This window comes from Vanessa atalanta, chromosome 25 (assembly GCF_905147765.1).
Source record: "Vanessa atalanta chromosome 25, ilVanAtal1.2, whole genome shotgun sequence".
Taxonomy (NCBI): domain Eukaryota; kingdom Metazoa; phylum Arthropoda; class Insecta; order Lepidoptera; family Nymphalidae; genus Vanessa; species Vanessa atalanta.
Genome location: NC_061895.1, coordinates 984,753 through 1,000,868, shown reverse-complemented (window position 1 = coordinate 1,000,868; position 16,116 = coordinate 984,753). Strand labels below are relative to the sequence as shown.

Sequence of the window (16,116 nt, the reverse complement as noted above, 5' to 3'; positions counted from 1 at the left end):
CACAAATTAAGCACATGAAAATTCAGTGGTGCCTGCCTGGGTTTGAACCCGAAATCATCGGTTAAGATGCACGCGTTCTTATCAGATTAAAATAAAAACAAATTTAAATTTAACTTGAAGCGTCAATAGCTTAATGGTTAAAAGGGCTTGGGCTTGTAGTCCCCAACACATGCTATAAATTTAAATGGAAGGTTAAATAGTAATATTCCCTATAATGGGGCATTGTAGTGACAAATTTTTTTAAAGAGTAGTATAACTAATTAAAAAATAATTTTGAAGAAGATAATGTCATTTAAATGTGAATATCAGATCATATTAAATGTTTTTCGAAAGCAGGAAATAGGAATGAATATAGATCTTTATAAGTTAATTTAAGCTTATCAAAGAAAGTCGTTCCGATTGATATTCTGATATTAAATCAATACAATCCTTAAGTAAGTTCATTTGGTATTATTGATTTTATAATGATGGATTTATGATGTAATTAAGATAAGTATATCTAAAAAAAAATAAAAGAAAAATGGAGGAATGAAGACCATGTTGTGAGAAAGGTTTTGAGAATGGATGTGGATGAATATAGAGGTAGGGGACGACCCAAGAAACAATTGATGGATTGTGTGAAAGATGATATGGTTAGAAAGAATGTTACTTGTGAGATGACGTCCGACAGAGAAGTATGGAAGAAGAAGACATGCTGCGCCGACCCCAAGTAAAATTGGGATAAGGGCAGGAGGATGATGATTGATGATGATATAAGAATATCTAAAGGTGTCTTCAGACAATTCAATGATTATATTCATGAGTTTTACAATTACTAATAATATGGTTGTATCTCCGATCCAATTTTAGCCAATTCACACATCTTCATCAAAACTCATTACTGCCAAACATGATTACTTCGTATAGTTGTGTTCCGGTTTGAAGGGTGAGTGAGTCAGTATAGGACATAACATCTTAGGTCCCAAGGTTAGCGGTGCATTGCGGATATAAGAGATTGTTAATATTTCTTACAATGACAATATTTAGGCGGCATAAATACTATCAAGTCGCCCATTTACCAGTTGGCCTATACTCTATTCCAACCACAAGAGGAGAAAAGCCAAATAAACAACATTTGACAGCAAATTGACGCGATATCATTGGTTGAGAGCTTGAATAAAATCTATGATATTAAAAACTGTTATTGGAATTTTGGAAGTGAAATTAAAGTGGAAATTAGTAGTTAAGTGTCATAGTGTTGTGTTATGAATAAAGATGTATTATTCATAAACTCTTATTAGTGCACAATGTAGCTGATTTATTAGCGAATCACATGATATATTATCTTTTTTCCTACTTCCATTGGAATAGGCTATACCTAATGTAAATAAAATAAAGTATTTATATTTAGTGTTATCAAAAAAGTGTGTTTTTTTAAATATTCAAACAGCACAATAGCGAATACCTACTTGCGGTATTTCCTGAAGGGCAATTTCGAAATGTTTGTGCCATTCATTCATACATACGTGGCGTTATTTGGCTCGTTGCCAGAGTTTTTTACACGTTCTACGTTGTTTTGTTTATTTTAAAATTAAAGGGCGTTGTTCTTTAATATGTTAACTTGACTCGAGGGTTTTATGTTTATATAGTGCGCGAGTTATTTGTGGTCGATATGCAATCGTTATAAAAACTATATTCTTTCAATGGTTTTATACGCCGAATTTTATTTCGAATGGTTTATCCCAATAAATTGCTGAGTACGAATGGAGTCTACAAAACGAAGGATTCAACTTTTAAATAACTTCGAAGTGTAAAATCTGTATTTACAAATCCTATTTCTTAAACCTTAGAGCGAATCTTGGAATTTGAAACTTCAGAATTAGCATATATATAGAGGAACAGTTATGTTTTGGATTTTGGAATATTTGATATTTCATAAAAACTATTTTAGTTAAAAACAATAACAGTTTTTCTCTGCTAAGATATTAAAAAAACTCGAAATAATGTTTAAAGAATACCAGATCAAGAAAAGATACTTAAAAGTTCTCACAAACCCGACAGGGTATTCGTTTAAACGCTGACACGTCTTTGATTTATCTGGCATAGACAATTAATCAAAAACGAAGTAAAATAAACAAGTAACAAAGTCATGTTTATGTCTTACGTAGAATTACGTTTTAGTCGAATGTTCAACCTATTGTCGGATGAGTTATGATCAATCCAAATGATTACAAAAACTCGCAATTATTTATTTATTTGGCAAAAGTTTAGTCGAAAAGAATAAATTAGGATTGATAGCAGGAAGTAATAACACACTTGAGTTTGTTTGGAAATGGTAATAGATCAGAATGATATATCAATGGAAAAGTTATAAGCAACGGACGTTCATAATGGCAATAATCAAAATTCAGATTCCATAGATATTATTCGAGCTATATATATCACGTAGTGCGGCAGATTTAGGGAATTCAATTTACAATTAGGTTACGGGACTGAAATAGATTTCAACCGTTGATGTACGGCATTTGTGTACAAGACGTTATAACTTACGTAATAACGTATATGTACAAAGTTATTTTAAAAATAAATAAACATTTTAACATCTAAAGATGTGTAAACCTTCGCGATGATTGTTTGGCACGTGAGGAACAAAGCACTGACAACTGATTGGCATAGTCTGGCATAAAACCATCAACGAGGGAAATACACCTGACTACATGTTATATATCATAAAATATACTTAGGCATCACACAATCGACTCCCAGACAAAATGTTTCGTTTTTAAGTTCATATTTCACAATTCATAGCATGGTCCAGTGAGCGGAACACGTAAATCATACCCAAAGGTCGGTCCAAGATCTTCAATCAATACTAAGTTTTTATGTACTTATGTGTACACGGATTATTTCAGCAGTAACATCGTAAGGAGTTTAAGTATATAATATCGTATAGGCGACTGCAAAATTGGTCTCAGAATGGGATAGCTCGAAATCCTTTATGGACTTTAGTCGGGAGCGAGTTAAACATTAAAACTAGTTTGTAATCGGCAAATATAATTAAAATAAAGATACGACAGAACAATCAGCCGAATTAAAAGCTTCCATTTTGTTTAAGTTGTCTAAAAACCTGTTTGTTCTTAAAGTAAGTTAAGTTTGATAATATTTATAAGATAATAATATCAAATAAAAATATCTTCGTAAATTATAAAATGTTTATGGTAATACTATAATACAATGTAAATAGATAACAATGTTGCAATAAATTTTTCGACTATATTTCTCGTCCTGACGACGACCTTCGTTACTTTCTGCCAACCCGGAACTACAGATGAATTGAACGGTCTAATCATGCTTGGATGGATTTGGCTTTGAGCCATCGGGACAGGTATTGCAATTTTTCAATAACATTGAAATAACAAGTATATAGGCCACAGCTGTTTTAAAGAGCACCTCACGAAGTCGAAAGTTCTGCGTTGCATTATCGGGATCTTTCCAAAAGTTAATTTTTAATAGCTTAAATTATCCTATTGTAATATACATTTTTTTTTTTTATAAAATATGTATTCGGAGAGCTATCTGCGACACCTGATGTCTATAAGTGGTCATCACCGTTCATAGACATTGGCTCTTTAAGAATGGTTAATATTTTTTTCTTTTTTTAAACAATTTTGTTTAGAGAACCAAGATGTTATATCCCTTGCGCCTGTTGTAACCCTGGCTCACTCAACATTTAAACGGTTACAGAATAATTAACATCAACTCACTGATGCCACAAAAAACAATACTAAGCATTGCTCCTTAGCGGAAGCTTGTAAGATAAGTGAAGAAGAAGAAGAAGAAACCTTATTCCAGTACTGAAAAATATATGTATATCATCAGTAAAAAGGAAGAAGGTCTGAAGCGCCAAATAGTTGCTCTTGGGAAATTAGGATTTTTTACTTTAAATCTAATTACCTTTAAGTACCGTTTTGGCACTTATATTTTCTTCTATTCCATTGACGATAAAGATGCTGCTAATTTACTTACTTTATGATTTACGTATTGTATTAATGTCATAAAGTCAAAATAATGGTAATTTTATGTCTCTAAGCTTAAATTTTTGGGTCACTAAAATTCTTGCAAAGGATACTTCCATTCTACAATATCTATACACAATTTTCTTAGTGGATTCTTGAGGGTAAGGCAAAAGAGAGCTCTTTTCGGTCTCTCTTGCTGCACCTTCGGCCCTCGTCGAGCAGGCTTGCGTGGAGCTACGGGTACCGGTATAAGGGGCCCGGCATCTGGCGTGGGATTTGCCGCTGGTGTGGTTGGAGTCGCTGCCACATCTTCGCCACCACCTTCTGTGGCATTCATTTTGATCTGAAAAAGATTGTATGTATAAATTATTTGAGCTATTTCTTTTTTTTTAAATTCATGTAGGGTTTTTTATTTTTTTCTTTACTTATTCAAATGTGCCAATTGATGATAATTGGTCACCAGTATAGACATTGGCGTTGGATCAATTGGTCAATCTTTTTGGCCGCCTAACAAAGATAAACAGTATCTATAAAAAACCTCAAACTAAGTTATGTGGCAATTGTTCTGCCAATGTGGTACCAAATACAATACATACATTGACAGCTTTATTTATAAGAGTAACGCATGCTAAAATTGGAATAATAATAATTATGTAGTTTGTTTTAAGATTTGTATCGGAAGAACTCCGATTTTTTCAGGACTTGAGACCCTTAGCTTTCCTTGAATCGCCACTGCTGGATAAGAGAGCATTAAAATTTATCTTTGTCAAAAAGATTTTGATTAAAACGTCATTTTTATGATCATAGCATTAGCACGTGTAATCAACGATAAATGAAAGAATCAACTGTTTCTTTTAGGGTTTTCTTTTTGCTCGTAAAAGTCTACTCGAATTATTAATATTTTGATTTCTATCGATGAAGTCTTGATGATTACTTGGTGGTTGGACTTTGTGCAAGCCTGACTGGGTAGGTACCACCCACTCATCAGATATTCTACCGCCAAACAGCAGTACTCAGTATTGTTGTGTTCCGGTTTGAAGGGTGAGTGAACTAGTGTAACTACAGGCACAAGGGACGTAACATCTTGGTTCCTAAGGTTGGTGGCGTATTGGTTATGTAAGGAATGATTATTATTTCTTACAACGCCATTGTCTATGAGCGATGGTAACGACTTACCATCAGGTGGTCTATTTCCTCGTCCGCCTACCGATATTATATTTAAAAAAATTGGACTTTACAAATATAATGCATCTAATGTAAGGACGATACAAAAGTGTTCATAAGAGTCTACTTAAATGCTAGTTATATGATTTGATTTCTTTATGACAAGATCGTTAAAGTGTCTGTATTTGATTGAAGTTAAAACTTTTTTATTACAATGTCAATTGACAATGGCATTTGCCAAATGCTAAAACAAGTTCGATGTTAGCTTTGCTTTGTAATGTTCTTTGAATATAAATGTATCTGCTAACGTAATTCAAGGAAAAACAATATAAATAGTCGATTAACAATTTCATGGAGCAGTTTCAATACAGACCGAGATCAAACGGAAGAATCCATAGTGAATGTTTAAAGTTGTGCCGTAAAAAAAAGTGGAAAGATCTCTATATTTTAAGTTTTTCGGTGTCCTCCCAGCGACGGTATTGATATAGATATGGATTTTTTTTTATGTTACAGGTAGGCGGACAGACAAATGGGCCACCTGATGGTTAGTGAAAAATCAAAATATACTTTATTCAAATAGGCTTTCACAAGTACTTTTGAATCGTCATTTAACAAACTATATTAAGTGAAGCTGCCCCCGGTTCGGAAAGCAGATTCTACCGAGAAGAACCGGCGATAAACTCAGTAGTTACTCTTTTTCAATATTTAAAAATACAAAGTCATTTTAATTAAATACATTTGTAAATGTTCTTATATCCTGCATCCTGCCTAGAAGTCTACAAGTATTAGCTCCACGCTTTTTTATCATCTATATAATCTTGTATTTAATAATATGCCTTCTTTGCCAATGTTTTTTTACAAATGATTTAAATGTATGAATAAATGTATATACGGTAGTAACTTTTACTTTCAATATTCAAACAGGCAAATGAGTCACTTGATAGTGATTGGTCACCAACATTGGCGTTGTAAGAAATATTAACTATTCCTTACATCACACCAATGCGCCAACTTTGGGAGCTAAGATATTTCATCATCATCATCATACTCCCCTTATCCCAATTTTATTTGGGGTCGGTGCAGCATGTCTTCTTCCATACTTCTCTGTCGGATGTCATATCACAAGTAACATTATTTCTAACCATCCATCCATCGTTTCTTTGGTCGTCCCCGTCTATACCCACCCACATCCATTCTCAAAACTTTGTGCCTGCAGTAACACTAGGTCACTACCATTCAAACCAGAACGCAACAGTACTAACGGTAAGTATAACTGTTTGGCGGTAGTATATATGAGGTACCACCCAGACGGGTGCACAAAGCCTAACCACCAAGTAAATGTCTTTCTTATTTACAATAGCTACGATTCGATATACCCATTATTGTTGGAAAGGCTGGGACACTTTCAGCGAAGCAGATCTATCTCACATAAATTTCAAATTTCAAAGAAAATATGCCACTTGTGTATCCTAAGCCTAAGTCCAACATTGGCCATGACTGTATCTACTTTATTTATTGCTTGGCAATAAAATCCTGTATTATTATCAAGACATGAACGAGCCTTAGGTATTAGGTTTACAGAACACAAATATGCTTCGGTATTGTGTGTGTCTGATGAATATACACGTATAAAAAAATATATGTTTTTATTTCTAAATGAGCATAACGTTGTTAAATAAACTGTTTATCTTTTGTTTATAAAATATACATAAATTAACCTCGGCCGTAGGGAATTCTATAACTCATCTTGTATAAATATACTGTAACGCTATTCTGTGAGTAAAAACTAGACACTCGACATTTAAATCGATCGTAAAACTTTGAAGACCGCTTGCGGTTTTTTATGCTTATGTACTTTAAGAATTGCAATTAATGTAAACATAATTGTATTGAGATTTATTAATAATAATGATACGATGATTAATAAGTGTATCAAACAATAAATATTGTGTATTCAAGGAAAGTAAGGGTTGGTTAATATTTTTTTAGGCGCCAATGGCGTCTATGAACAGATCAGGCGATCAAATTTAAAATAAAAAATACTTCATTCAAGTAGGCGGTTTTTAAAAGCATTTTTTTATCGTCCTTTTACAGAACAATCTTAAAAGTTATGCTACCAGCGGTTCGCAATGTAAATTTTACCGAGAAGAATCGGCAAGAAACTCAATAGTTACTCTATTCCAAGATTAGTATTGTACATTATGTTAGTTAAAAACAATATATCCTAACTAAAAATCGACAAAAAGCGGCTCCACGCTTTTGTATAATTTATATAATCTTGTGTTGAATAATATGCCTTATTTATTATTATTTTTTTTAACAAATTACTTGAATTTGTTATAGATTTTTAATATAGAAACGAAAACCTTGCCCTAAAAATGATATATTGACATGGACATGGAAACATGGCGTTCTAAGATCCGTTTGCCAGTGCGCCTATTTTACAGGAAGTTACTTTCACAATAGGTATGTTACATATTAAATAACAGCCACAACGAAATATATTGACGTTTGAGAATACCAAAAAGGAAAATTGTTATTAAAAATATCGTGTAAATTAAAACAAGAACAAATAATGCTTTAAATAATTTATACATATAATAAAATTGGAGTGTCTGTTTGTAATATTAAAATAACCCATTTTTACTAAATGCATACACAGTACACATACCAAAATAACGTTTTTTACAATTTTTGTCTGTCTGTTGGTTCCGGCTAATCTCTGGAACGGCTGAACTGACGACGGGACTTTCACTGGCAGATAGCGGATGTAATAAGGAGTAACTTAGGCTACTTTTATTTTAGAATTATATATAGAATAAAAATAAAATCACGCTATAATATCCAAATAACTTAAATTCAAACAACGCGCACGAAGTTATTTATGTTAGTTATTTATTAATGTTAGTTAATTATATAAAACCGTATTTAATAGAAAGAAAGATGGGGAAGCGTCGCCTTCCTTACGCGACGATTTCCGTCTGTTCAGTACTGCAAGCCCAGTAAAAATTCGTTCCAAAAACAAAAGGCTGTACAGAACAGGTCCTTTGTCCAGCAATAATAAGACATGGATTATGTTTGTTTATTTTACGATGCTTTTACGAAGAAAACGCCGAGATTTAAGACGACGCCAGTATTCAAATACGGTTCGTAAAATGAAGTGTATTAAACGTAGCACTCTAATTATTATTGCTGTTCATAAAATATGTATTTGTAATGTTTATTTTAGATCTCACAACCTTGATGTGATCGTTAGTTTTATTTCTGGTCGGATAGACACGATGGACGATATTGTCCAGTGGAAAATACATTATATTTTTAACCGATGTTTTCGGATTGAACTCCGGTGAACTTTGCTGAATTTTTCAATTAGTGATGTTTATGTGTAGATGTCATAAAAATTTAAATTATTATTATATAACAAAATATATTTTTTTTTAAATTAATAAAGTTATTCGGTATAGAGGATCTATAGTTTTACACTTTAATATATATTTTGGCGTACTTAAGATATAGTCAATTGAACTACTTTTAATGATTTGGTATATTCATAACACGATCCAGTGAAATACACGGGGGAACCAATTCGGTTGTAGCGTTATGTAATAATCTTCAATAAACGGGCTATCTAACGTAAAAATATTTTTCCAATTGTACTGTTGGATTATGAGATTATTGCTTTTAAACACAAACAAACTCTTCAACTTGATATAACACCGTTTTTTCAAAGTATTTTCATTAATACTGTATCAAAAATGTTTTAAAAAAAATACCCAAGAAATAATAAAATTGATAAATAAGCTTAATTACCTAATGCAAATTATGACTTTCAAACAAGCAATTTTGAATCATCTTGTAAAATTTAATTAAATATGAAGTTACCAGCGGTTCGATTAAGGACTAACAAGAAACTCACTATTTTCCCAAAATTAACTTTACATATGTGAATTTCGTAAATCAAAATGAGTCATTATACATACTTATTAATTAATAATTTTAAAACTATACCCTGTACAAGATAGCTTGATCTTTCAAGACGGCTGGATGAGGCAAGCAGAGGATCGAGCAATGTGGTGCGCTCTAGGGGAGACCTATGTCCAGCGGTGGACAGCAGCAGGCTGATGATAACTTGAGCAGATACCCTGTCCCACTACCCGTTCGGAAAATAAAATACCAGACCAGCTAAGACCTGGCGAAGAAAACTCAGCGAGTTTTATGTTTTTTTGTCATATTTAGATTATTTGCGTATATTTAATATATGAAAGAAAGATAAAGGAGGCGACCATTTAATTCCCAAGGTATGCTATCAACCATGAACTCACTAATTGTGTAATGACCCTTTTCCCCAGCGTTCCATTAAATATATTTTTTAATTTGCTACAGAAGCATATTGAATGTTTTCTAGGATCCTGTTGTATATACAATTAAAGTATTATCCTGAATGAATGTCAACAAATGATCCAACGTTTTTTCTTTTACTACGTTGTAGTGCTGTACTCATAAAACGCAGCAATGACATGAGCCTCGGGAAAGGGCTTTTGTAAGATCAAATTACCTCGTTACAATGTACTTTGAGATATTTTAATGAAGTATTCTGTGTCGCGATCTGTATATCGCTACTGATTGTTACATAAGGGCCTCATTGTTGAAAGGTTGAATACATCGAGAAATCTTTTATTGTCGTTATTAAAATGATTTCTTGATGTATTCAACCTTTTTCGGCGAATAAGCACAAAGCGTTTTTAGGTTACATATTTTTTTTTTTTACTGTCATTATCATGATAGGCTGAAGATCACGATGTCCTGGCTTGAAATCCTGATTCTGGCTATTAAAATTTTATTAGGTTTTTTTTGAAGAAATTTTCATTGGCAACCCGAAGATTAAAAGTTTCAGTGTTGAAATAATTGTAACTTTTAGCTTATTTTGATCAATATTACCTGATAGGCATATGTACTTAAAACCTGAACTATCTTGAATTAAATAATATAAATTACAAATTAATAAATCTATACCAAACATACATATTCCCTAATTTTCAAAAGACTTTCGAATTTAGCAAAATAATATCTGAAAGTATCCTATCCTATCCTAAATAAAAATTCCATACAATTAAAAAAAAGTGGGATAGGTACGCGATTAGCAAATGGGCCAACTGATGGTAAGTGGTAAATACGCAATCATCAATTGTATCATCAATGCGCCACCAATTTTGGTAACGGTATGTCGTTATGTAAGTTGTTATGTCCCCTGTACCTTGGCGTGGCGCCCGCGGGAGAGACGGATAGCGTACCGCTGGTTTTTTACTAGGTATTCTGTTGTACCGGGGCGCATACGGCGTTCTAGGCACCAGTGAGCCCCATATATCCCCACTTCCACGTGGGAGAAACGCTTAACGCTAATTCTAGCGAGATTAAAATAAAAGTGGTAATATTCAAATCGGAACATAGCAATATTAAATATTGTTGTTTGACGGTAGAATACATAAATGGTACCTAACCAGACGGGTTTGCAAAGTCCTACCATCAAGTATATAGTTTTATCGATCTTAGTTGGTAACAATTATAATAATTGTTATAAATAGTAGCTTATGAGGTCAACTTTGATTTTCCGTTTTATTTGCAAAACGTCATTAATCAACGCTCAAATGACCGACGCTGTAAGCGGAATGCCATTAATATCACAATTCCTATCAATCATACAAATTACTAATACTAGAGCTGTACCTAATGTGGCTAAAGTATAGCAACTAGTTATCCAGATTATTTATTAAAATTACCGGTTCTAAAAATGTTGTCTATGGCTTGATAAGGTTAATAAATTCGTGTTTTTCGTTCAAATGTCAAATCTAATTTGACAGAATTCTTTCTGATTCTGACATTGACATTGACAAACACTGATTTCTCTCTGTTTAATAAAACGTTTAAATAAGACAAAATGCTATTTAATGGTAATAGTAAACTTATACGGCTTCCGATTGCGCAAAGTTGGTAAATCCTTTGGGATCCTTCTAGGCAAGGAATTTGTGTATTTATTAAATTTTACCAGATACTAAACTTTTTCCAATGAATAAATTCAAATATAAATTATACGGAATTAATAAATAGTGTTGTTAGTATTCGTTCAAGTAACATATAAATGTCATTGTATTTAATTACTATATCTATGAAATTTAATTTGTAGAAAAGAGTCATTGCCGCAATCTTACGTACCCGCAAATTTTTTTAAATTATAAATTACTGGCAACCCTTCGCAATGCTGCCACTGAATATACTACAGAATGTCTTACAATGTTCACAGTTTTTCAGTCGTTAGACAATTCAAGCCGTTTTGAATCTGTAATATCTTCGAAAATATTTATTTAAATTACATGCTGTACAAGGTCATATTGGTCTATATTAAATGCTCAATGTATTTAAGGTACTTAATTGGATAAGGATTTATGGTGCATTGTATAAAATCGCTTCGAAAATAAGCCATTATTTCTCGTAAAAAGTAATGGATAAAAAATAGTTATTGTGGGTGGGTTATCTCTAAGAGGTAGACATATACCATCCCGGACTTTTTTGAAAACCTTTTTAAGGTGTACTGTAATACGTTATTTTGATCTATCTCGTAGAGTTAAGTCAGCATTTGCAATGTAAGCGCAAAAAATGTGTTTATTTACGACATCACTTTAGAAACCTCTTAAATTATCAGTGTTTCTCTACTTTATTGTGCACGTATTATACCTTCCTCTTAAATCAATCTATCTTTTAAAAAAACCGCATCAAAATCCGTATCAGACAGCGGTAAGCGACTTTGTTTTATACTATGTAATGATGATGATATAGGTAGTTAGATGTCAAACAGGCCTAAAAGCAAATCCTGATACCTACTTATATTATATTTCTTGTGCGCTTGTATTTGAAGACAAAAACAGTAATATACCATATAATTACTGGCTATAGAATAAATGAGTGTGTGGTTCCTACCCTACAACCAGTCACAACGTCAATAAACATACATCACTTGTCCAGTTAATTTAAAGTGACTGGCGTTTTAACGTTCTTTATTATTAAAACAAGTGTTGCTTTGGAAGGGCCATCTATTTTTGTCCGAATACTTTAATTATTAGTTCTTGCGTGTCTAAGGTTCGTTTACACGGAACATTTGACTGCGATATTTAGGGGTAAATAATGTTGCAAGCATAAAAAAAGATTATCTGTTGTACGTTGTTTTAGAAACGACTAGGCATATAATGTTATAAAATATATTCAATGTGTTCTTTACATAAAAATATATGACATAATTCTTTCTACTGAAGTTTTTTATTACTGTACTTTTGTTAGATAACTAAAGAGAGAGAGAGAGAGAGACAGTGGGTAGAATAACTTAGTTTATGGTGTGTAAAATTATTTACGCTACCATTTGATTGAGTTAAATAATTTAATGTTTATAAAATGACACTTAGCAAAAAATTATTGATACTCATATTCATATGGTTTATTGTATACCGACAAAAGCTAAAAGGACATGAATGTAAATAAAGTTACCTAACTAGATAATAAAATACGAAATAATATTATTATTTAATATATATAAGAAATATTAATCATTCCTTATTCCTTATTCTTTTTATTTATTATTAGAAATATTTATCATTCACCATTGCGCCACCAATCTTGGGAATTAAGATGCTGTGTCCCTTGTGCTTGCAGTTACACAGGCTCACTCTTCCTTCAAACCGGAACACAACAACAATAAATAGAAAAAAAAATTAATCAGAAAAAAAAAAATATTTTTTTTTAAATAGTCATGGTAAGACTGGAGTTTACAAAAAGGTTTAATGCCCTTGTGTCAACGTCACAGTACAGAAATAGAAGAAATGTGATTTATTATCTGTTTATCGCACTGTCACTTTTTGGCGGGAACATCTGCCGCACTTCTTCATAAACGTCATAGAGTCGGACGGAATTAATTGAAATAATATAAGATAATGTATGAAACCGCAACAACAAAAGCCATAAACAAGAAATAACAGATAATGTAGTAATTTAAATATAGAATGTTACAGAATATTAAGAATGATTCGATATTAAGAAAATGTATTGTTAATTTTTTTTTTTATGTATTGATGTCAAGTTTATTTGAATTTTAAAAGTATAAGTGTATTTTGATTTTATGTTTTATTATTGTTCGCCTTTGAAAGGCATGAAATAACCGATTTTAAAATCAAATTACCTTATTTTTAACTTATGGTAACATTCTGTCCACAATAAATTCAATTCAATGTCATTCTTAGTTTAATTTTAGGTCCAGAATGTTTGACTGACTTTTGACTATGACAGGTATTTAATTTGTATAAGCGTGGAGTACTTGTTGTCATTCAGGCAGGACATAATAAATTTAATTATATTTAACTGACATAACTTTCGATCTCACATATTGAAAAAGAATAACTACTGAGTTTCTTATCGGTTCTTCTCGGTAGAATCTACATTAGGAATCGGCGCTAGCTTTACATTTAATACAATTTGCTTGTAAGGCCTACTTGAATAAAGTTTATTTTGCTTTCTGATTTGATTTTGTTTAGTTAATAATCTTGTTATCGTGATCTTGATCTCTTGGGCTATAGTCATTTCTACTCCTAACACAAATAAGCTTAAAAGGAGGGTTAAATAGGAATAATATTAAGTCTTTAATTAATTTGGGGCTACCTATCTTTTTAAATTTAAAAAATAAAATATCCTATTTTTGAGACGAGCGTAAAATTCATGTTCTTTTAATAAATAATTTAGAACTTTCAGAAGTGCATTCGAATCATCCATCGACTTATGCTATTTGGTTTGCAGGACTTCGTTATCTAGGACCTCATGATCTCTAGCACTATAACCTAACCAAAAACAAAACACAACAAAATATATTTACCAATGTCGACACGATGTATTTAAGACACGATGTAACAGTCGAATAAATTTTGATCATCGTTAAATTTGAACATCTATTTGCAATAAAAATGCTTTATGTATAACGTTATAAGTGATATGCGTTATCTTTCCGATGGTCTATTTAAATATGATACGATATAATTTACGATAGTTTTCAATCCGTGTAAACCGGATGTACTCAAATAAATGGATTCATCCCACCCACCTGATTCCATTGTGAAACTTGAATATTTTAATGTTTCAAACGTTTAAATAAGTGTTTGGAATACAATAACGATTGAGCAATTTGAGTTTTAAAAGTACGTTTCCAATGTTTTGATTTATAGTTTTTAGTACACGATTGTATGTAATTGCGCCCTCGTACGAAGACTTTGATTGGTCAATATAAAAATATACTTTTTCAAACAGGCTTTTACACGCTTTTACTGTATCGTTATTTTACAAGATTATATTACCAACTAACTAGCGACCCGGCCCGGTGTCGCATGGGTTCAAGTAATTAATAAAGATAATTATATTAAATTTATAAATATAATTCATACTATATTATAGATTATTCTCTACATATAATTAAAGCAAATTCTACTTCTTAATAATATTAGTATAGATATAAAGTTCTATAGAGAACCGGTAATAAACTAAGTAATTACCTTGTTCCACCTGCCTAGCTAGGCGGGTTATAACAGTCGATTTAATAAAAGACAATTTGAACCCAGAACCTCGGGATCCATGGCTATATATCAAGCCACTAGACCAACGAGGCAGCCACAATGAATAAATATATATGTGCAACTTCATTAAAAACATCCATGGAGCTCTAAAATTATAAAAAGATCGGACAGTTATTTCTTGCAGAATGAAAATAGTCTCAATATATATATATATATAACTCATTAAAATATAAGAGAATGAAAAATAAAGTTCGATAAAGCGTAGGTGGTACTAAGTTTATGTTCAATGAAAATCTATAAAATGTATAAGATCTAGCTCAATGAGTCATACAGCCTGGTGACCGCCTACGATCTGAAGAGTTACATTATCTGATGACGTAGGTCCACTATTTACTAGTAATATGGAAGCTTCATTGTTTAAAGTAATTAACGTTGACCCAATTGTTGAACTAGTAGACGAATAATAATTTATAAAGGGCTTTTTAAAAGAAATTTGGCGGGCATTGTAAAATCCATCTTATTTAGAGATTTCTTGATACTAATTGTAATTTCATGAAATTTTGATTATTTTTGGAACACGTTACATCATCATAATCGAAGTTTTCGTTTTTATTTTAGAGGTATTAAGGTGAATGAACCATCTGATGGCGAGTATTCACCATCGCATATTAGCGTTGTAAGAAGAACATCGCTAATTCGCCACCGAAGTTTGAACTAAAATGTTATGTCCCTTGTGTTGGTAGTTACACTAGTTCACTCACCCTTCAAACCGGAACACAACAATACAAAGTCTTGTTTTACTTTTTGGTGGTGCTAGGTGCTAAGTGCAAAATAGCTAACAAAAAGCTCGACCAACAGATTGCGTGTTTAATCTCGCGCGATCTTTGAGTTACCATATTGAATTTCCGTCACATATTCACAAACACGCAGCGAATCAGCGTAGTGGAACATGTTCTAAAACTTACATCCCTTATTAACCATCAAAATATAGTGACACAGCTTGATGGCATAAGTTCTTAAGGAATGTAGGCCTTTGTCCAACCATTGGATATTTTATCAGTACAGGCTATAGCCCTTTTATATAACGTACAATCATATCGTTATTTTTTATAATCCTTCGTGATATTTAACCACGATAGGGCAAACCGCTTGTATTGTGTGTGTTAAACACAGGATTCCAGGACCCAGGATTTAACCATCTTCTAGACTGACAAGGTATTTAGTTAGCAGCAGTGAAATTACTAAATATATGAGTATAGAGGGATAATAAGAGCTGCCAGTATTTTAATGTAAAAACATTTCGGAGTTTAATTTTTAAGCGGCGTCATCGCTTCAATACTCGGTCGAGTTACATAGAA

General features: G+C 32.2%; 1 protein-coding gene across 7 annotated transcripts in view; it reads right to left on the bottom strand.

The window, feature by feature from the left end:
• The window catches only part of LOC125073659 (muscle calcium channel subunit alpha-1), a 98,939-nt gene that overhangs the window by 29,930 nt on the left and 52,893 nt on the right, over positions 1 to 16,116 (bottom strand). For all 7 annotated transcript variants that reach the window (XR_007120056.1, XM_047684585.1, XM_047684582.1 and 4 more), the window contains exon 3: positions 4,109 to 4,338. Coding sequence is in view for 6 of the 7 variants with exons in the window: in XM_047684585.1 (XP_047540541.1) it covers positions 4,109 to 4,332 (224 nt within the window). In the remaining variant the exon portion in view is untranslated. The remainder of the gene's footprint in view (positions 1 to 4,108; positions 4,339 to 16,116) is intronic.